Source organism: Fragaria vesca, linkage group LG6 (assembly GCF_000184155.1).
Source record: "Fragaria vesca subsp. vesca linkage group LG6, FraVesHawaii_1.0, whole genome shotgun sequence".
Classification (NCBI taxonomy): domain Eukaryota; kingdom Viridiplantae; phylum Streptophyta; class Magnoliopsida; order Rosales; family Rosaceae; genus Fragaria; species Fragaria vesca.
In genome coordinates, this window is record NC_020496.1 from 23,586,341 (window position 1) to 23,609,826 (window position 23,486).

The window sequence follows — 23,486 nt, forward strand, 5'->3', positions numbered from 1 at the left end:
TGGGGAGGAAAAGTGGTCGGGGACGCTGCTGGAGTCTTATGGGGTGGAGGCGCGCCGTCGCCGGCGCCGGAGGGTGAAGAACGGACGGACGTCCACACTTTAAGCCGAGTGCGGACGTCCGCTTCTCATCCTCACTCTATATATATATACGGAGAGGATCTAAAGAGGACGTCCGCACAGCCCTTAAAGTGCGGACGTCCCTCCGTACGGCAAGGGTGCGCCTCCACTCCAGCAGCGTCCCCGACCACTTTCTCTCCCCGGCGAGTCCGCCTATTTCCAGTTTTCCATCCAGATCACCCAAAACTTCAAACAAAGTCAATCTGGCCGGAAAACTGGAATTCGGCGGACTCGCAGGGGAGGGAAAGTGGTTGGGGACGCTGCTGGAGTCCGCTAGAGTGGAGACTCGCCGATGGCGAACGGAGGGAAATCCGCACTTTAAAGGTTGTGCGGACGTCCTCTTTAGAACGGCTCCGTGTGTGTGTATATATATATACAGTATTTCTACTTTCCTCCTTGAAGGAAATAAGCTTTAAGCAGATATACATAATCATCATGTTAAATATACTGAGAGATACATGAACATAAGCATAACTCCAGTCATGATTTTGCCTTCTATCTGGAAACCAACCTTGTGAAGCCATTTCTATCGAGGAAAATGGAGTCTTTTGCACCCAAATTTGCGAACTCTATATGCGAAAGATGCTTGTTGTCATGTAGTCATCGTCCTGGTGTGTGCAGAGACCCCTTACAGTAAAATAGGATCAGAGCCTCCATTCCATAAGGGCGACTCTTTTTAGTCCATCTCAATTACTTCATATCCTTCATTACTTGATATTTGATAATTAAGAAATCTCATAATGTTTTTATCATACTCAGATACGTTTGTGTCTTATAAGAATATACCTGAATTATTATTACTCCATTAGTAATTCTGGTGAATGATCTGAACAAATTGTCAGATGCACATAACAGATATCTGAAGCGCAAGAGCTTCCCTTTGATGTTTTGAGTTGGTTGCCGGTCGAATCTTTGCTCAGGTTCAAGTGTGTACTAAAAATGGCGTTCCTTGCTTGGAGACTACAAGTTCATTGCAAAACATATGGTGCGAGCCAGGCCACTGCAACTTAAACATATATGGGAACCTAGCAAACAGCACACCTTTCTCTATGCTAAAAAAATTCATATTTGCTAAAAAATTCAGACTCCTTACAAGTGTGAATGGCTTGTTTCTGGAGGAGAGTCTTACTACTCGAGCTTTACGAATCAGAAACTTTGCAACGATTTAAGTACTTTACTTGCCGGATGCACATGATTCTACCGGCGGTATGGGTTTTGCATTTGATTCATCCACTGGTGAGTGTGAAGTGGCATATATTTTTACAATAATGAGGGCCATGGTTGGTGACTCTGGCCATGAAGTAGGGTTTAAAGTCCTAAGTATTGGAAAGGATGATGAATGGAGGAACCTGAAGCTTCCTAACCAAAATAAAAAAATGTGTGCCAAGAAGACATTATTTTAGTGCACATCCTAATGAAGGGGTTGCTCATTCGGTGGAACTTATAAGAGTCGGAGAAGAATGGAAGCTAGAAGTTCTATCTTTAGATATATGAAGTGTTATGTTTCACCATTACCACTCTGCCCCAAGGAGTATTCACAGACTAGCCTGCAAAGAGTTTCTCTTCTTTTTTGGGAAAAAAAAATGGGTAGCTGTTGCTGACATAAGCCCTTAACATTTTGAATTGGTGTTACAAGACTTCAAGGAGCACAAATGGAGTAACATCACTGTTCCCGAGGTGTTTTTGAAGGATGACCCAGTTTCGAAAGATCAAATTTTTAAACCTACCATAGCTATTTTTGGTGAACTGGAGTTCTACAATGCAGTGAGAAAGAACATTCTTGTGTATGATATGAAACAGGAGATGATTAAGGCCACGCTTGCAAAGTCCAGATAGAAAAATGTAGCCTTCATGAAGCCATGCCTTGTTGCTCTAAAGGGAATGGAGTAGCAATGCACTATAGTTTCTGTTATTTGTTCTTATAATTAATCATCTAACTGTTATGTCTCTAGAGGTTTGCACCTTTCAGTTTTTTTTTTTTGACTACTGAAACAAAACAACAAAAACTGCAACGCCCCCCTCCCCTCCCCTCCCTGCACCTTCCAGTCATACAGCAGCAGTTGTTAGATTTCTTGTTGTACGTTATTTGTATACAACATTCAATACAAATAGCAGAGCTGCTAGCTAGTAGCATGTCATATATATTCAGTTATACGTTATTGACTTATTGTAGTACCTATGCTGCTCTTGTCCCTGTTGTTAATGTTACTGGAGTTTTCATTGCTAGCGGGGTAATTTCCATCTTTTCTTTCCTCCAGCATTTGCTCATAATACAATTTCATACCTGCTTAAATCTATATGCTTCTTTTGATCGCTTGCCGGTTAAGGAAATTTGCTAAGATTGTTACTAATGCAGATCTGAATTTGTATAAAATGCAGAACTTAGTGATACTCTAAAGCTGTACTTGATCGAGATCATTTGGAACATGAATTGTCAGTGTTCTGTGATAAATGCATTGGACCAGAAATGGTATTGAAGATACTAGTAACATGAATTGTCGGGGTTCTGGGTTAGTAAAGTTGAACTAGATCACATGTTATCAGGTGGATTTCATAGTTGATTTAACCTATCTGAGAAACGAGGAGGGCCCCAAAACAAAATCAATGTTTGATCCAAGGTTGGTGATTTATATTTCTGGCATCCCATCTGTAGAAATGAAGTAATTGCTTTCTTCTATGTAAACCAAAAAAGTATAAGAACATGAACAATGGAGATGACTTGAATCATACTATGTGTTCGCTTGGCCCTAAACAAAACTGTGTTTGGGGAATTAAGTGATGCAAGGTTTGTGTTTGATGTATGTCTTGGCATGCCACTACATCTCTTTGAACATAATAGCCTGCTTCATAGTGTCTCCTACTTACTGATGCCTTTCTTCTTTGGTCTTTCGTTTTTCCTTTTTTTTTCTTTTTCTTTTTTTTTTCATTTTTTTTTTTGCAAACAGAATGTGTATTTGTTCTCCAAATCTGGAATAGTCTACGAATGGTGGTTTCTGAATTTGTGAGAATCGTACTGCTGTCTGTGATATACTTTATTAAGACATTTGTTCTTCATAGGATAAAGAACTGTGGTAGCCCTTTAAGGCTATAATTACTTCAGCCACAACCGTTTGATACTCTTTTTTTTTTTTATCACATATTACAACTTCGTAAGTTGAACTCACAACCTCTCACTTATTAAGGGAAGACTATGCCAGTAGACCAAATAGTTCTGGGCCAAACCGTTTGATACTTAAGACTTAAAGTTCATGTTTTTACGATATAGATATGTACATTTGTACATCATATTTTTAATAGGATATAAATTAGAGAAATTTTAAATACACATCCCTAATCTTTTAATACACATCCCTATTATTTTATGTTTCTATTAAGATTTTATAGGTAAGCTAAATGACCAAAACATACATCTATTATTTAAAAAAAAAAAAAATTCACGCTAGAAGTATTCTTTCCAACGTCTTTTACCCTAAAATTGTCGAAATCACGTCTTCTCCCATAACCCCAATTCTTCTCCACAATTCATTTGGGTTGTCTTTTTAATTTTTTAATTTTTTTTATCCGTATCAGCTTTAGTTTGATCTTACAGATCATATTGTCAAGTACTGCATCTTTATCAGCTTTAGTTTGATCTTGAAGATCATATTGTCAAATATTGTAGCATCTTTATCATGACATGTTTTATCGAATAACTAGCTATCTATGTTTAATAGCTACTGCACTTCTACAGTTGTACTAGCTTGTGAATTTTGAAAATTTGTATTGGTGATTTGGAGTTGGGATATAACAATAATCATTTGATTATAAATTGAACGATGATAACCAAAAATTTCTAACAAAAATTAGACGAAATAATATGTAACAAGAGGTACCAAATAGTAAATATATATTAATTATATTAAATAACGGAATATTTCATAAATTAAGGGCATTTGAGGCAGTTTGCGATGTGTATTATGTATAATACTGAAATGAAAAACTTGATAGATGGTGTATTAAATAAGGGGTGTGTATTAAGATATTAGAGATGTGTATTTAAAATTTCTCTACAAATTAACATGGGTATAGTAAATATTTTCTGTAATGATCTCGGAAAAACTTGTTCATGTGGTGATTGGTGTTCAGTTATGTTATGCATTTGTTGTTTATGCTATGAATCCCAAGAAAGCTTATGTACGTTATGATTGTTGGACTTGTTTGCAGGCTCTCAGTGAAATCGGGACGCTATACAGATACAATACGTACAGTTGGTTCTCATCCTTAAGAGACTAAGACTACGAGTGTAATAGGAGCAGCTGTCGACAAAAGAATCACCCTAAGATGATCCTTAAATTTCCTTAACCTAAATAGTGTGGGAAAAGAAAAACCATAACAAGGAGGGAGTCTAAGCAGTATTTCCATAGTAAATACTACATTTGTTTGAATTCTTATCTATATATAGGTTTCGCTTCATGAATTGTAGAGCTATGTAGGTTTCTGTTATAATCGTAGATCATGGTTTTCTTCTCATGCATCCCAATAAAGCCATATAGGTTTCTGCGGAAACGTTGTAGATCTTCGTCTATCAAGGTAAGAAAGATATTTGTTTCTGTTCTATATATTTTATAAGTTAAGTGATGTTAATGTTTGATAAAAAACTAGTGCATCCATGCTTGGAGTTCGTGTATATTGTCTCTTCTAATATTTCATCGATAGATTAACTAGCTTCTATGTTCTAGCAGTCATCCACAAATGACTCCCGCAAGTTGTCTGCTAAGGATCCCAGTGAGTTCTCTTCTCGCAGTGGTGACATTCACAATCAAAATCTTAGCCAAAACCCAGCGGTAAGCAATTGAATTAGCTCTAGCTACAAACAGTCATAGTTGAATGAAGTATTAATTCCATCTAGTAGTGAATTAATGGCCCTCTGATTTATAGAGAGGAAGGAAGTACCTTGCAATTGCATACATTGATGTGTATCAAGGAATATTCTGATTTATTATCATGCATATATCTATGAAAAACACCCCGGTCCTCAAGTAGTAATGCATGTTTTGGTTTGGGATTTTTTTTTTTTAAAAAAAAAAAAAAAAAAAAAAACTTAAGTATCATAAGTGGTACCTGGATTATTACTCCATTAGCAATTTTGGTGAATGATTTGTACAAATTTTCCGATGCATATAGCAGACATATGAAGCGGTACAAGAGCTTCCCTTCGACATCATCACTGAGATTTTGAGTTGGCTGCCAGTAGAGTCTCTGCTCAGGTTCAAGTGTGTGTGCAAAAATTGGCGTTCCTTGCTTGGAGACTACAAGTTCATTGCAAAACATATGGCTCGAGCTAGATCTCATCAACTTTCCTGTCAACGTATAGTGGAACCTACTGCTAGTCCTACCAAACAGGTCACCACCTTCCTCTATGCTGAAAAACTTCAAATGTGACGTAGGCCGCTGTGAGCAGAATCACTTCTGAAATTACTGTGAGCAGAATCACTTCTGAAATTGCTGCGAGCAGAATCACTTCTGATATTACTGTGACAGGAATCAGCTGAGGTGTTTAGTAAACTGTTTTTAAAAGTGTTGTGAGAACAAAAAGCAATTGGTAGACATTGTATTAAGTGGGGCTGGCTTGTTTACGGAGGAGAGTCTTGCTACTGGAGTTTTCCGAATCAGAAACTTTGCAACAGGCCAAGTACTTTACTTGCCGGATGCACATGATTCCACCGGCGGTGTGGGTTTTGCATTTGATTCATCCAACGGTGAGTGTAAAGTAGCATATTTTTACAGCAATAAGGAGGGCGATGGAGAATTTGGCCATAAAGTAGGGTTTAAAGTTCTAAGTATTGGAAAGGATGTTGAGTGGAGAACCCTGAAGCTGCCCAGGCAAAATGAAAGTCGGGTGATGATAAGAAGACGTATTGCTAATGCTAGAGCACTTCCTAATGAAGGGGTCGCTCATTTGGTGGACCTTATTGAAGTGGGAAAAGATTTCCAGCTAGAAGTTCTATCCTTTGATCTATGGAGTGAATGCTTCACCGTTACCACTCTACCCCCAAGGAGTTTTCAAAGACTTGCAAAGAGTTTCTATTATTTATTGGAAAGATCGTATAGCCGTTGCTGATATAGTAGGGGAAGCCCTTAACGTCTTGGTGTTACAAGACTTCAAGGAGCACAAATGGAGTAACATCACTGTTCCCTTAGAGTTTCTGAAGCATGACCCAGTTTTGAAAGATCAAATTAAACCTATCCTAGCTACTAGGTTTGGTAAACTCCAGTTCACCAATCCTGTGAGAAATGACATTCTTGAATATGATATGGAACGGGAGAAGATTACGGCGACGGGTACAAAGTCCACAGAGCAAAAAATATACTTGGTCAAGCCAAGCCTTGTTACTCTCAAGGGAATGAAGTGAGAATACTAGGGAGCAGTGCGTTGTAGTTTCTTTAACATTTGTTTGTCTTATAAATAACTAAAAGAGAGGTTTGCACCTTTCAGTAATTGTTGGATTTCTTATGCTACGTTGTTTATATGCAATTCATTACAAAAACCAGAGCTTCTAGCTAGTGGCATGTCATATGTAATCATATCTATATATCTATCAAGAATGGCAGGAAAAAGGAAAAAAACAATGAAGAAGAAGAAGAGTGAGTTATCGCTGTTCAACTGAAATAGAAGGAGTCCTGAAATAAACACCAGAGGGGGCAGATGCTCTTGTAATCACTCTACGATGCGTGTTCAAGAACAGTACGAATCTCCCCTCACAAACCAATGCGTGTTCACTCAGAGATGTGTTTCTAAGACACCAAAAGTTATTTCAATGCAAGGGGAAAAGAAGAGTTTGAACTTTGGACTTCTTCCAATAAAGTGAAGAGAAATACCACTAGACCAAAGGCTAGTTGGCTTTATTAAGGAAACTGCATCTTATTGTTTGAAGAATTGAAGGGACATAACATGAAAACCTACCTTCAATCTTGAATTGTAATCGCAAATTACCCAAACTAAATGTTTACAGTACCTTTTCTTCTAAGAAACAAAACTTCTTGATCTGAAACACTTGTGGCTGTCTGATCATCTCAAAACAGTTACCTAAGAGATTATCTGAAATCTCGCTGTCAGTAGTTCAGTCTGTATAATTGGTTTCTACCTCCGGAAATCATAGAAAAAAAAAAAAAAGGTTTTACACACCCTTATTCAAACAAGGCCAGCTGGAGGACCATCAGGAATAGCTTCATAGCCCTCAGGGGGTTTAACTTTGCTTTCAACGGGTATGCATTTCAAGACAACTGCAACAGGCATGCTAATCGATCCAATTATAATGCAGAGTAACCACAGTTGCCAGCTCAATGGTACAGTGCTAGCAAATGCGCCCAAGAACTCTACTAAGACAATTTGGAAGGCCACTGTGCAAACCATAACCCCCAGGAATACCCAGCTGTCAAACATGCCACGGAATATGTTTATCTTCTCTATATCACGGCTGTTTATCTCATTAAACACCTGATTGAAAGAAAAAGCCGAGAAACATCAGATATGGTTCATATGCGGAATTCTAACAATAGTGCTACCGTATTGTAATAATCGGTTCTTTTCATATATGAATATAATCAATGCTACACATATCTCAAAAGATAGAAGTGGGGAGACAACATACACTGGCTAAATACTCTCAGCTCAAGTTTCTAACCAAAACCTAAAGAGCATGACTGAAGGAAGATGCATTGATACCAAAATCGAAAAATAAATACGTAGAAATGCATGAATGTACCTGGCAGAACACGAATGCATTGAATATCACAGTATTAAGAATATCGGTTGCATCTGAACCAGTAAGTCCTAGCAGCTGTGTCCCACGGAAATCGAGAACTCCAAGAACAGCCAGTTGATAAATGCTCTGACCAATGATATTCCTCCACATGGTCTTGGTGATGAAGCTTGTACCCCTTGAAACAGGGGGCCTTTTCATCAGTCCGTCATTTGGAGGCTCAGTAGCCAAAGCCAAAGCCCCAAGAGTGTCCATAATCATGTTGACCCAGAGTAATTGCACAGCAGTAAGGGGAGCATCTCCTGAAAGTTGTGCCAAATTTATCATCAGTTGTGTCTTTTTCAAAATAAAGGGATCACCTGGAAGAAAACCGGCCAGAGCACAGATACCTGATACACATGCAGAAACAAAGTTGATCATCAGAGCAACAACGTTAACCGTCAACTGGAACTGCACAAACTTTTGAATGTTTATGTACACTGAACGTCCCCATCTGGCCACATTCACTATAGTACTAAAATTGTCATCCAATATGATGACATCAGCACTTTCTTTTGCAACCTGTTTACATTATGCATGAATTGGCTACTCAGAATTCAGAATAACAAATAAGCAAAAACCAGAATGGATAAAACAACACTCTAGAGCATATAAGACCCTTGCTAAATGACACAGAATGGACTGTGCATGTCAAATAAACATTCCATTGATAAATGAGAGAAGAACTCTCTTATGCAGCTCTTGCATTGAGAGCCATTAACAAAAGATGATCACACACCCACAGAAAAAGAGGAAATATAAAATCACAAAAGCGAGACACTTGTTTATGAAAGGTTAAGTTAGATCAGATACCAGTCGTATAAAACAGTAGACACAACTTAAACACTTTATATTAACCGGCACATGAAATGGATAAGACAATAAAAGTTGACACTGCCACCAAAAGTGGAAAATGATAAAATCGATCTTACGATGTCTTTTACTTGGGGAAACTGAAAGCTTCAAACATAAGCCCTCTTGGAAGTTTGATGAAAGCAGTCAAAGATGCAAACATAACAATATGTGGCAGATGTTTGAAAATTAAAAAAGAAAAACGAAAAAAAAAAAAAAAAAAACAAAGAAAAAAAAAAGTAAAGAAAAAGGATCCCATAAGGGTGCAACAAGGTCATAGATAGATAGTCCGGAATTGAGATTGTAGCAAGACAAGTAGCTATGACACAAACCTCTGTGCCTGCTATTCCCATAGCAAGTCCAATGTCTGCCTCATGCAAAGCAGGAGCATCATTGGTCCCATCACCTGTAACTGCAACTACCTCCCGGAATGTATTCCTCAAATTCTTCACCAAGGTGTGCTTGTCCAATGGTAAGGACCGAGCCATCACCTGTATACAACAACATATAAGAAAACTGAACCATCTGCAAGATTGTATATGGCTGAGTTGAGGGCCAAAGATCTGAAATATAATTTTTTACCAACCTGAATCTTCGGTATGACAGCATTCATCTCTGCAGGAGACAAGTTACGAAATTCTGGTCCCTCTATTGCCAGACCATCCTCTGTGAGTATGCCACATTCTCTAGCTATGGCCTTAGCAGTATTTATATTGTCACCGGTGACCATTCGTACAGTTATCCCAGCAGCCAAACAAGTTTGGACTGCTTCCTTCACCCCTGGACGCACAGGGTCCTTGATTCCAACAACTGCAATTAATGTATAGCCATCATCAGGGATGTCATTGTTGATGGAAGATTCATCGATATCTTTGAAAGCCAAGCAAAGAGTTCTTAGTGCTTCACAAGCAAAAGAATTTATGACATCTGTGATATTATTTGCCTCTTCTCGGGAGAGATTAACAGTTTCTCCATTACAGTCAATAACCTTGTTGCACATTCCCAATACTATTTCAGATGCACCTTTGCAAAAAGCTCTTACCCCACCATGAGGATGAGCAATGAGCACAGACATTTTCTTCCTAACAGAACTGAAAGGTTCCATCTTAATAATCTTAAACTCTCTGCGCTGGGCATCAAAATCACCACCCAAAAGTAAACCAAATTCTAATAATGCTGACTCTGTTGGTGTTCCCAATATGGAGGTCTTTCCCTCATCCTTGATGACCTCAGAGCTTGTATTTTGAAATATAACCTGCAAAAGGATGTCCAGTGCTCCAGAAATTTCTGATTTTACTATGTCTGTACTTTTATTACCGCTTACATCTACAGATCTTTCACCTATCCATATCTTGGTAACTACCATATGGTTTGTGGTTAATGTTCCTGTTTTATCCGTGCAAATGCAACTAGCAGAACCCATTGTCTCGCAGGCTGAGAGATGCCTCACAAGTGCCTTATCATTCATTAATTTCTTCATTGCAAACGCAAGACTCAGTGTTACTGCCAATGGTAATCCTTCAGGAACTGCAACAACAATTATAGTTACTGCGATGGCAAAGTAGTTCAAAAGTGTCATTGCATCAGTTGAAGACCAATCCGTGATCTCATTGCTAAGTGCTTTTTCCACCAAAAATCTCACTGTCAAGACCATAAATGTCACCACAGCGAAAGCCAAACCAATTTTACCAATAATTGTAGCAACACCATTCAGCTTCACCTGTAGTGGGGTCTCATCTTCGCCTCCCTCACTCAAAGTTTCCATCAATTTTCCCCATTCGGTCCTCATACCAACTGTTGTTACCAGCATTTTACCAGACCCATCTTGCACTTTGGTTCCTGAAAGAAGAAAAGGCTTTTTTTCATATACATTCATCGGCTCACTCTCACCTGTCAAGCTTGACTCATCAATCAACAAACTGTATCCTGATATGAAAAGTCCATCTGCCGGAACTTGGTCTCCTACTGCCAAATGAACAATATCTCCAACCAGCAAGTCATAAATGGAAACTTTTTGTCTTTTCCCATCCCTAGTGACCTGAATAAAAATCTTTTTCTTCTCCCTGTCCAAATCCTTGAATTGCATGGACTGCCTGTAGTCACTAATGGCAGTAACCAAAACAACCAAAACTATACTGAGTAAGATTCCCACCCCATCATACATGCCTTCTGGCCACCCTTCAGTACCAATTCCCACTCCAATTGAAACCACGGCACAAACCATAAGAATAATTAAAGTTAAATCCTGTAGTGCTTCCCATACAAACCTCAAGAATGATCGGGGAGGTTTCTCTGTATAGCGATTTAAACCATAAACATTTTGCCTTGTTGGTATACTACTACCCTTTACACCTTCATCTGGTGTGACAGCTAATTTATTTAAAATCCCATCAACTCCACCATGGATTTCCAAGACCTTGGTATCATGGCTACGTATGATTGATGCAAGTTCATCTGGGTGAATGCTGAAACCTTCTTTTTCGGCCTCTTCAGACAGTTTGTATTCAACTTGATCACGCTTTTCTGTAGCTGGCTGACTATCTCCAGCTTCATACGATTAAAGGACAAAATAAAAAATGGGATCAAATATATAAAATCATATACACAGTATTGACTTAATAGTTAAAAGATGGTACCCTCAATGAAATGCATAGCTGCTTTTTGAACATAAAGAGCAACTCTAATTTTTTCCTGCAAATAAGAATAATAATCAGTTGTGAACTTGCAATAAGAGTTCATAAGCTACGAATAAAACTGAGAATCATTGCAACAACCAGCCACACACCTCCTCACATTTTCCATACCTGTAAATACATGGCTTAAGCAACATTTGTGTGTGTGTGTGTGCGGGCGCACATGTATACTGTTGTTTCTCTAGTAAGGTTCTTCAATAAGATCTTTATATCAGCATCCTATTTCAGTTTTTACATCCAATTAAGACAACTCTCATATTGTCTAAAATGTTGTTTATATTAGAGAAATGTCATTAGGATATAATTTTTGTTCGCAATGTAATACAAATTGGTGCCAGTAGATGAAGATGAAAGTTGAAATTAAAAACAAATTGGTGCCAGTAGATGAAGATGAAAGTTGAAATTAAAAAGATATATGTGCATGCGTGTGTATTAACAGTTTCATTGATCGAATAATGATCCAAAACAAATGAACTAGAACTCAATTTTCCAATGTTCTTCCACTCCTCGTAAAAGTTGATTTAATCTTTAGGTAGTAATACAGGTATTACGGGTGATATAATTGAATGTGAACAGAATAACAGACAGGAGACAGGTCCATGTCATGTAATGGTCACCCCAAACTCGGTAATTTCCAGTACGGTGTTAAAATTGTCACCACTCACGAATTTATCAGAAATGGCCACAAAATGCTCCAGTTGCACCTTCGTATTTTTCAGATCATAGTTTTTTGCAACTCTGAAGCTGCTGCTTTCAAACAGAGAAAATAAAAACTGTCCAAGAAATATTGGGAACTCAGACCAAAAGAGATGAATAATGGGAACATGGCAAAGTCCTTCCAGCCAACAGTCATTTCCCACATTTTATAATACATATGATGAATTGATGATTGACCATCATTTGATGCAGCACAAGAAAATTAGAGATAGAAAAAAGATGCTTTTGCTGTCCCAGTTTTAATTTGAAACAGAGAACAGGGAAGTAACTCCTGCCCTCTACCCAACCCTTCTATATTTGAGTGAATGGACAACTAGTGTATGTTATGGGTAAGAAAGAAAACAAACAAAGACCAGAAGACAAGCTCATTGAGTATAAAACAAATCGTAGCATATATTTCTTTTATTTCTGTAAAGCGAATCAAATTTAGATGTTGACAAAGACAAGAAATTCATTATATCATAGAAATTTAAAACCGATGTAAGGTGCTGAGAATGAGTCAACTAGTGAAACCAGTTATTCGTTGCTTATAATCTAAACATGACATTGATATGAAAACAATTTTCACGGATAGCCTAACAAAGCGTGTGTAGGCCGTGTTTGAGTCAATATCATAAGATCAATGGCCTCAACATATTTTAAGAGAAAACAACAAGTGGTCCACCACAAATATGGAATGAAGTTTTTGTTAGTGGCGGATAAAAACTTTCAAGAGGGTACTGCCCATGTACATTATATATTGTGAGAGTCAACAGATGAATGTAATATAAAAGTATGAATAATTCGTATAATGTGAGTGGGTAGGAAGAAGGAAGACAAGTATCAACCCTGATGGCTATTGTAAAAGAATCCCATGACTGATAGAAGCTTATCTTAATGTTGTGTGGGTAAACAAGTAAATATAGTAAAAGAAATAGGATAAGCACATTGTGAAAAGGAAAGAAGAAACTAGTTGCCTAGCCTGCCATTCATTTACCCATTCAAGATTTTAAGGATCAAAAAGGGTGTGAAGACTAATTTAAGCCATTCATTTACCCACTGCCAGCATATGCTCAATCTCATTGTCATCAAGTCTCTTTCTAAGATATTACCCCTATACTAACGTCTTTATTTCTTTTAAAGTTTTGCCATAAATACGAAGTTTCAAGGAAATTTCCAAGCTTGCCATTATTGGGAAAGACGTCAGAAAATCTTTTATTATAATGCCACCCATGTTAGACCTAACATGGGGACTAACGGACCCAGCACCACCACCACCACCCTTTTCAATATGGCTATGGGTTTTATTTGTTTTCTTAATCAAGTGGGTGCACTCTAAAAAATAATTTCTTTTTTTTGTTGGGAGAAACTCTAACATGTATTTTATTTCCATAAAAAGAAATTAAAAGTAGCTTGTATTGTATTTAGAATATAAGTAATCAATCTGGCACTATAAATGTAATCTGTTTTGGGTCTTCAATGGAAAGAAAAAAAATACAGAGCCGTGTGATTCATCTTCTCACGCCCATGTTTGACTGTGTTAACCAAGTCAGACGAGAGTGGGTCCCACTTAGTTTCAGAACTCTACAGTGTTTATCTGCTATCTAGAACCGCTATCTAAACTTTACCAAAATCAATTTCCGCTAACAGGAAAGACTTTTAAACAGGAAATTTATGGTGTTCGTCGTTGTTGAATAATAATATAAGGACCATAGCGGAAAGAGTTTAAACAAGGTCGGACCACCGCTGTCGATGATGGTTGCTATTTATCTTTTTAAAGCATATTGGCAAAAATAAAGTAAATAAAAATCTTTTAAAGCGGGCAGAGCGGAGAAAACACGCACAAAATAATTGAAATTATTTTTCATTCTTTTCGTCTTCTCAGTCCTCCTAAATTCAAATGCTCATCCTAAATCTCAGCCTAACAATCCTCAAATCTTTCATTAAAAAAAAAAAATTGAAAATGAAAATTACTTGCCTTACTGAACCCAGTGCAGTGATGATGCACAAACAAACAATATAGATCTATTAAACGCTGCGTTTAAGACGAACAAGTGAAAAATGCGATAAGGAATTCGGACCTGGATTTGCTTCTTCTTTTTCTCGGCCTCGGCGCGCTTGGCGAGATCGGCGACATGACGGAAGCGTCTGGCGGGGTTCTTGACGACGCGGCCGACGGCCCTCCTCCAGTTGCTGGAAGCCTCCGCCGAGAGGTGCTTGGGCTGCACGTCGAAGTCCTTGTGCAGGTAGCTCTCCATTTTCGATCTTTTATTGTTTGGCTCGACGAGAAGCCAAACGAGTGAAACCAACAAGAAGGTGTGGAGTCGCTCCTTTTTATATACAGGGAGACGTCGTAACAGTAAATACGACAATAATAAATGGAGTCGCCCTTTCTTTTACTTTTATGCAAATCAGTGAAGGACAATATACTTTTCGTTTTTGAGGTTTTCGGATCCTTTTGGAAAAGGGGTTACTTTTCGACTCAAACACAATATTTTAATTTATTTATTTCTCATTCTTCTCCCAGTTTCATTTTCTAGTTTTACTGTGCTCCTTTTTATTATGTCATTTTTAGTTTTACCTTTCTTTCATGTTTAATACTAAGGAAGAAAATTTCGGTGATTACGGAAATTTCAACACATTTATTTATTGCTAATAAGAACTTATTTTGTTGAAATAAATAAGGATATACAATAACAAACCGTTTATTTTAAAGACATGTATCAATATCACATTTACAATTCTATCATTCACAAATGGATAAGTAAATATTAATTATTTTTGTCAATTCAAACTCTTTTTTGTTCAAATGGGTGAGGAAAGAAAGAATCCACATTAGACCAACAAAACAAACCATCTAGTGCTGCTATTGTACTCTTACTCGTCCAACAATGCTGCTACATTCGATGTGATGCTACTGCAAGTACTCGTCCAGTTTTGCTACTCGTCCTTGTCTAATTTTGATATTACTTGAAGATACTTTTGTTACTGTTTGAAGATCAGGATAATAATATTTAAATGTTAGCTGTTACTGTTTCGAGATGTAGATGAAATGATCAAAGTTTAGCTATGCTATGCTGTTACTGAAGGTCACTCTGCTGCCATCAAGACCATGGAGGAATTATATTCGCACACTGTTATATTGTTGGATACACGTATTTTCTCAATTCTTTTTAGTAATTTTTCACATAAATTTCCAATATTGCTCTATACAATTTCTTCCACCACGTATAATGCTGCCAGCTCAGTTCTATTTTAGCTTTAGTAACTTCCAGCTTGTCCGCTACTGGCTTTATTATCAGAGATCTTTCTGGCTCCCATATTGTATCAGGTGCTCGGAAGCTTCATAACTCCTTAGTTCCGTTAGTTGAATGTATTGCTCTAAGAGATGGGCTCCTCGCTGCTAAAAGACGCAATTGTCATCAAATTGAAGTAGAAGGAGTCTCGTCTCTCATCATCAATTGTGTCAAAGGTTTTTGTGCTATTCCTTGGAAGCTTAAGTCTCTAATCCGAGATGTTAAGGCTCTAACTGCTTCTTTCGTCAGTATATCCTTATCCTTCTCCTATACCTTCAGGGAAGCGAATTTTCTTGCAGATGCTCTGGCCTCGATTGGTCACTCTCTTCATTTGTCGAAGTATTGGTTTGATTTATGACTCTTCTTCTAGATTTTTTGTGTTGGACACCTAATAGACTGCTGGTTGAAATTTATTTTTCTTCTAAAAAAAAATAAAAATAAAAAAATTCTTCCACCATGTACCGTTACGTACGCATACATATACGTTTATGGATGCAAATATCATACGCACAACTTGGACTGTGTAATGTGTGTAGATATATATATAGTATATCTATGAGAGCATGTATGTATGCATATTTGTTTCTTGTCTAACTTTCAATAGGATGTTCTAAATATTGGTATGTGATGTTGGCATTCTTATACCAATTCAGTAGAGTGCATGGCAATGAGATCCTGACTTATATCTTTTACCTTAATTGTGATCTGCAGACATATGCACTTCGTCAGAGGTACTCTGAAGTTTAGTACGGTTTATAGTTTACCGATCAAACTTCTATGCACTTGGGCCAATTTTCAGCTCTGATGATGAAAATAGTGTGCTTTCTGAATTCTGAGTGATGCCACAACAAAACATTGAATAATTGATAGATTATTTCATAGATGGCTATGATTGATCAAACTGGAGAGTAAAAGGGCAAACGTTTAAGTTCGAAGTTCGGAGCACAAACCATTTTTGAGTGCTAGTAAAATGAATTTAGCTCTTTAGGTCTAAACTAAAGAGCTAAAATTCATTTTATACATAGCTGTGTTTCTTTCTTCTTTGAAGGTTGAGTTCTTCAGATCGAGCTAGCTCTGTCGACGGTCGGAAACTGAGTGGATCTACAATAAGTTTTGAATTAACACAGTAAACACAAGGCCAAGTGGAAAGGCAACCTCCTAACCCCGCATTTTGTTTAGACCAACTTCAACAGTTTGGTTTCAAAATAGAGCAGAGCCGCGACTGGCTTCAAATAGTATCCTGAATTCCTGATTACACAAGGGCTAGGGCTTCAGAGTCTTCTCCAAGTTGAGGAACACTGCAGGATTCTAACAAGGGGATAAACTTCCTTTAATAAACAGCCATCAATGGCAATTGGCAACTCCCAGATACTTGGAAAAGAATGTCACTGAAACTGCAGCTGGTTTTGACAAAACTTCCTTTAACCACAAACTTAGGGGCTAGTTCTGCTAAAAAATAGTTTGGTCAAGATTCACTCCTTTTGAAATGATGAAGATCAATTTGATGATTCCTGTCTAGCTATCACTCTCGTTCTGCTGCTTTTGTAACAAATGATTCAAGCTCCTGTAGCCAGCACATATCAACCTTGCTCTATTTTGTGTAGGTAATGCAAGAGAAAGGTAGTAAGCTCTTCTCCAATACCCTTGGCTGCAAGATAGTCCTTGAGTGCGCTACGTAATTTAGATTCCAGATAGCTGCCATAGATAATATACAGACTATAAGACATTAGAGAAAGGAAAATAATTATAAATTAAAGTTAATTATTTAAAAAAGGAAAACAAACACATCTGTTGCTAGATCAATACCATTTTATTTATGGTATACAACAACAAGATGGATGTGCATAGGAAAGTCCCATAAACCAATTTAAGCACACGCAAGTCTTTTGGTTCAGCCACCAAATATGCGTTATTCATAATATAATAACCCTAGATAATTAGACTGTGCCTAAAAAACAATACCAGGGGATAAAAGAACAGAAAGACCAAAGAAAATTTGGGAAGCTCGAGCACTGTCAAAATACAGTAGCATTAAATAAGCCCCTTCACCTTAATAATGGCAGCAAGATAACAAAATCTTTCTCTATACCACAAAACTTCAAAAAAATACTCTTCTTTTTACTCAACACACAGCCATCACACATCTCCATAAACACCCTTCTTTTCTCTCTCAAAGCCCTGGGTAACTCCACTACATAAGAATTGTGGGTGAACTTCTTAGAGGTTAAATCAATCTTTTTCCTCAAATAAACTGAAAATTTATCATCTTCTGTGAATCATTGGAGAGGCAGTATTTTACATGAGCAACATAAGCATCTCCTCCTTCATAATCTATGCTTGTTTAAGTTTGAAACAAAATACCATGGATACTGCAGTTTCTATGCACAATCAACATTAGAAGGACTCCTTCTGGTATGCAACTTGACTATCGTTGCAACTCCTTCTGATGTGGTTGGCAAGTGCTAGTGTATTGCAAATCCTTGTTGTTGGCAAGTGCTAGAGTATTGCAATTCCTTCCGAACTTACACATCAACTTCCCACCCAATAATTCCTAAGAAATTTGCAACTCGAGCATGGAGATTAGACCCTGTAACTAGATATAAAGTTATAAACAGACCACACCAACAATTCAGTCACATGTTATTCTCCCTTATACAAGGAAAGGGAAAAAAAGACTACTGTAAAGCAACATGGAGACAATACATCACACATTACAGACTATACCTATGAACTCATGCCCCATTTTTGTCTAAAAACCTATGAAGTCCATACAGTGAAAACTTTATATGAAGAAGGAATTGGTAATGCTGTGTACATTCCAATATTAATAAGATATATCAATATACTCTACCTCTCTTCTTTGCCTGAATTAATAAGAACATACTTTTTCTAAAAGAGAAAACCAAGCAAAACATAGGGGACAAGATGTCAACTGACAATTTTGGCTGAAAGATCTGGTTGCAACTTAAAAAAGCGTCAAGTAAAACAACAGATGAAGTCAAATAACTAGACCCAATTGTCCACTACCAGTCCAATCATTAAGAATGTAATAGGGGAGAGGTTGTAATGAGGACTAGTAAGTTAAAGACTAGTTAAGGACTTTCTCATTAATCGGTTTATTATACCCACTTTTCAATTACATTTTTTCATCTCAATTGTTTAGTTTTTACGTCTATATAAGTAGGTCACTTCTACAAATTTTCACCCAAATTGGTGATCGTTAAGGGATGGAACTAAATCAAATCAATATACAATCCAAATCTATCAAACAGAAGCCGTTCAAGTTTATAATTGGTAAATCACACTTATGAATGCCTTAACGATTTTCAATTTAGATAACCTCCTAAATCATCAGCATATAGCTCTGCAAAATTTAAGTCTGCAATGGGTCTCTAGAATGGGGCAAATCATATGGTCTACCAATGATGCTAGAAATATTAGGATCTGCTGGAAAAAAAGTCCCAACAGAATTATCCACTCGCCAGAATGCTAAACTCGACTGATTTCTGCAATTTAAATTGGAAGCAAAACTCAGAGTTCCAACATCCCTTATCAAGGTAAAGGACTGAAAAGAAGCAAGCACTTAGTTTTCCATCCATACAATAAGATGAATATAACTCCTAGCTTCACTGGCTCCCTTGTACCTAAAAGATAAACAGATCATTGTTTCCAGATCTGGACACTTTCACTGACATATCAAGCCTAGATCAGACAGATCAGTAGAAGGGAAAAAAAAACTTTTTTTATTTCTTTTTTGAACAGAAACAGCTTTTTATTGACTAAACAAAAAAGAATACTACAAAGAAGTGGGCAATAAATCACATAAGAAAGAGAGCAGTTTGACCAACAGTGCAAGATGCTTAACTGACACTCATTCTAGACAGAATAACTGAATCCTACTTGATCGCTTTACAGTGATCCCAACATTCGATCGGAAAAATCTACTAAACATAGCCCATCAACCCCAATTCAAATCCAGTCAAATTTAGGATTGATTTGAATCTATGTATGACCCATTAACAGGAACAGAGTAATCAGAACTTAATCAAAGTAAATTTAGTTGAAAAAGATAGGACATACGGATCGTTGGTGTTAATTACAACGCAGTACCTTAGGGAACAAGGAGAAACTAATGAAGCTGAGATACAAAAAGCAGAAGATAATGGTGGTTGTGCTCTTCCAGGACAAACCACACAGCGCAATGCAACATATCCCGCAGGCGCTTCAGGAAACCAGATGGAGCTAGCTACTTGCCTACTTTCATCAGAAAGGACACCATTTGGTATTGTATCCAAATTATTTACACCATGAGAAGACGACTCAGCAAAAGGTAAAAGTGGCCAAAGCAGTTTGAAAGATAGGGGCTTCTTGACTCTGGAAAAACTAGTATTTACAGCAAGAACTGTCTTTGTAGGTGGCTTGTCCCTGAAATAAGGGCATGGTATGTCAATATTTCAAGAAATGAAACACAAAATTCTTACAGTAAATATTAAATCACCATGAGGCACAACTCGGATAGAAAAGTAAAAACCTCCACAGGAATTTCTACTTACAATGGTGTCAGATAATCCCCAAGAACTGCAAAACCAGGAGGTGCATGAGGTCTCCAAAAAGCATTATATTTGGTCACTGGAGCCTGGAGGGATCTGAAATGTTAAGGAACCGGGCAAGAATTTGTCAGAATGTACTATATATAGGCATGCTAATATTCTAGCAATCACATTGGCCGGAAAGAAACACCTACCTTTTATTGTTCCAATCTTGTCAAACTGCAAGCAGACAACAGTTATTTTCTTTGACGTCATGCTCAAGAAATCCAAAATATCCTCTTCAACTGCTAAAAACGACCTTAAAATGCTGAATAAAAATTCATAAATATATCCGACACAGATAGATGTATATTTGTCCTTCCAGAAGAATTAGAATATTTTTCAGAGGTATCAAATGGCACTAGACAAATCCACAATTCTACAATTTTGAAAGGATGAGAGTATGCGACAACTAGATTTAAAACCTTCAACCAACTTATTATCAATTTCAGGTGAAAAATCAGACTTGCAATCCGTTTATTTGGGCACGGTAAACAAGGTAAATACCATAAAGTCGGTAAACTTGAGTTGGCTACAGTAACTCCATTTATCGATTACATGTCACCAACAGCACATTACACCATGAATTCCTGAAACTACAAAAGCATAACGCTGGTCTCACAGCCAATAGATTGGCAAGCATTCATAGATGGCAATCTAATTATCTCATCAATGGCCTCTTTGAGAATAAACTTTTACCCATTACGTTCATCATAAGTTTGTCTGACAGAAAACCCTGAGCCTCCATCACTTTCCTCATCCTCTCAGCATCCTGAAAAAATCCACCAGCTGTAAGACCCCTGATAATTGTCTCAAACTCATGTGAACTCAATTGCTCCTTCTTAGCCTCCAATACTCCCAAAGCTTGTAGTGCCTTTTTCTCAACTCCAGCCCTAGCATACATATTGCAAATGCTTACATGAAGTTGAACTGGAGGAGCCTCACCCAGCTGAGCAATTTTGTCCAGTAGCTGTTCAGCCTCACTAACTAGCTGCAATTTTCCCAGCCAATCTACAAGAACCGTGTAAGTAGCAACTCCAGGCTCAAAGCCATCCTTTTCAAGCTGCAGCAACAACTCTAGTGCCTTATCGAGTAAATTCTTCTTTGCATAAGCTGCGATCATGCTCGCAGTGCACTTGTCATCAGGTTTTTGCCCAACTTTTGTTATGTTATCAAAGTTGTACCTTGCCTGATCAGGGTCACCAACTTTCCCATATGCTTCAATAAGCACTGAACAAGATTCTAAATCTTGCTGAAAACCTGCCAACAACATAGTTTGGACAATTCGTTCCGCTCCTCTCACATCAATGCGTTGGGAAAATGATCGAAGCAATGCCATGTAAATTTCTTTTGAGGGTTTGATGTTTCTTGCTTCCATTTCTCTCAACAATGCCTCCCCCAAGTTCGGTTCGTTAGCATTTACATATGCCTTGATCATGGAATCGTAAACCTTCATATCAGGTTGGAAGCCCTGGCTCCTCAATGACTCAAGTGCTTGCTTGGCACGTTCAAGATTACCTGCCTTGCAGTACATGTGGACCAAAATAGTGGCTGTCAAAGAATCTAGTTCAAGCCCATTTTCAGTCATCTTCTTTAAAATTCTCTCAGCATCTTCTAGCTGATTTTTCTTGGCATAAGCATCGATAAGCGTGGAGTAGTCACGGATGTTCGCCTGGAATGATTTCTCATCCAATACAAGTTCTGCCACCTAAGAACAAAATTCTTCAGCAATTATCCACTACATCTATATATCCAATGTAAAATAACATAGACTCATAAATTTTGTATCTTTAACAAGATATAGAATCATCAGTTAAAGATTAGAGCTAGAAATTGGATCCTAAAAGTAAATACCAAATCTACAGGACTCATTTTATGCCACAGGCATGCATGAAACCTCTCAACCACACACTTAGAGTAATTTTATCCACGTATAATTGACCTCCAATGAACTTTATACAGAACTCCTATATAAGCAGTAGATAATAAAAGACTGTATCTTTAAAACATATCTAACAAACCAGGAAACAGTACTGAATGGAAGGATAAATAGTGTAGGGTACCTTAATGTATAACCCGGGGTTCTGCTGTTTCAACTTATCAAGAAGATTGATCCAATCAATCCTATTAGGTTGAAGCAACTCTACCCATTCAGCCAAAAGTGGACACAGATCATCTGCCTCAGTTGATTGAAGAATTTTCTCAGTAACCAATTTGCATTTCCCAGATATTGGTTTCGGTCCCTTGGGCCATATGACCTCCCCTGCCTCATGGATTTTATCAGCAACTTCAACCCACTTAGGATCAGAAAGATCGAGACCATATATATTGTACCTTATCTTCCCACGCCTCTTGGGAAGAGAGGCAACCTCAGCATTCAGCTCAGTTCCACCAGCCTCCGCCTCAGCTTGCTGCACAGCCTCTCCTCCCTCCCCTTTCTCTTGGGATTTCTCTTGTTCTCGAAGACGCTCCAAGCTCTCATAAAACTCAGTCTCCTCCATCTTCTCGCGAGCCCACTTGAACCTGAGCTCTCTAAGCATATCCCCTCGGATACCAATTTCACCAGCAAACCTACACATCTCCTTGACTTCCTCGGCGTGCAGAAACCCCTTCATTTTCTCCTTCTTGGCTTCCTTGTGCATGTCATCCATCACCATATTGCTCACCTCCCACACAGTTGTCCACAAATCCTCACTGAAGTCCTCCGACGCCGCCTGCCTTTGGCCAAGCTTGTGCTCAAACCCGCTCCCCTCCATCTCCTCCACAACCTTTTGCACAATTACCATCAGCATCCCATCAACAGTCTCTTTATCGCAACCCGGGTAGGCCACATTGAGCTTCTGCCGCATAATCCACACGAAACGGGACAAGAACTCGTTGACACCTCCGTCATCTTCCTCCTCCGAATCCACGGAATCAACCACTTGAGCTGAGTGGATCCCTCTATTGAAGGGAATTGGGGACCTAGGGTTTTGGAGAGGTTTAAAGGCAGCATGAGTTGCGGAACGAGTGGAAATGGGTATTGGGTCTGTGAGGGTTGCGAAACCATAGGCAGCGGCGTACTGGGACCTAAGCCTAGCGGTGATTTTGGAAACTGATTGCCTACAAACTAAGTACCGAAAACTCATCTTTCTCTCAAACCAAAGCCAACAGAGTTTTGCTTAAGGAGGAGAAGATTTGAGACTTACAAATGATAAAAGAGGATGAGTGTGAGATTTTCAGTGGAGTAGCAGAGAGCGACGGCGATGGGTTTCGAGGGCGTCGCCGGCGGAGTGTGATAGTGAGGTTTTTGGGGGTTTTAGATGAGATTTGATTTTTGAAGAGCTTTCAAGAGGGTCGGGTCTAAATTAAATGGGTTGGCCCATGACCCGGACTCTATTTTCTCTCTGTTCTTTCTACTTGTACTCTTGTACGGTTGTCACATAATCGTGCTTATTTGTGTACTTCTGGGCAATATGTCAA

At 38.1% G+C, this 23,486-nt stretch overlaps 4 protein-coding genes across 4 annotated transcripts in view; 1 reads left to right on the forward strand and 3 right to left on the reverse strand.

Annotated features, from left to right (window-relative positions):
• The window catches only part of LOC101295646 (probable sugar phosphate/phosphate translocator At3g10290-like), a 12,012-nt gene extending 5,073 nt beyond the window's left edge, over positions 1 to 6,939 (forward strand). The window contains exons 4-5 of the mRNA XM_004305662.1: positions 6,349 to 6,370; positions 6,794 to 6,939. Coding sequence (XP_004305710.1) covers positions 6,349 to 6,370; positions 6,794 to 6,939 — 168 coding nt within the window. The remainder of the gene's footprint in view (positions 1 to 6,348; positions 6,371 to 6,793) is intronic.
• Positions 6,940 to 6,944: 5 nt separating this feature from the next.
• LOC101307604 (putative calcium-transporting ATPase 11, plasma membrane-type-like) lies at positions 6,945 to 14,397 on the reverse strand. Its single transcript, XM_004303594.1, has 7 exons — positions 14,221 to 14,397; positions 11,387 to 11,441; positions 9,337 to 11,297; positions 9,083 to 9,241; positions 8,249 to 8,420; positions 7,863 to 8,161; positions 6,945 to 7,594 (listed from the first exon to the last, which is right to left on the reverse strand). Exons 1-7 carry the CDS (start codon positions 14,395 to 14,397, stop codon positions 7,289 to 7,291), a joined length of 3,129 nt encoding a protein of 1,042 aa, XP_004303642.1. The 3' UTR covers positions 6,945 to 7,288.
• Positions 14,398 to 16,767: 2,370 nt separating this feature from the next.
• LOC101295936 lies at positions 16,768 to 20,240 on the reverse strand. The gene is made up of 4 exons (XM_004305663.1): positions 20,176 to 20,240; positions 19,989 to 20,081; positions 19,546 to 19,860; positions 16,768 to 17,130 (listed from the first exon to the last, which is right to left on the reverse strand). The coding sequence occupies exons 1-4, from the start codon at positions 20,238 to 20,240 to the stop codon at positions 17,016 to 17,018; spliced, it is 588 nt and encodes a 195-aa protein (XP_004305711.1). The 3' UTR covers positions 16,768 to 17,015.
• Positions 20,241 to 20,434: 194 nt separating this feature from the next.
• On the reverse strand, positions 20,435 to 23,313 carry LOC101307904 (protein NUCLEAR FUSION DEFECTIVE 5, mitochondrial-like). Its single transcript, XM_004303595.1, has 2 exons — positions 22,088 to 23,313; positions 20,435 to 21,732 (listed from the first exon to the last, which is right to left on the reverse strand). The coding sequence occupies exons 1-2, from the start codon at positions 23,150 to 23,152 to the stop codon at positions 20,686 to 20,688; spliced, it is 2,112 nt and encodes a 703-aa protein (XP_004303643.1). The 5' UTR covers positions 23,153 to 23,313; the 3' UTR covers positions 20,435 to 20,685.
• Positions 23,314 to 23,486: the final 173 nt, after the last annotated feature.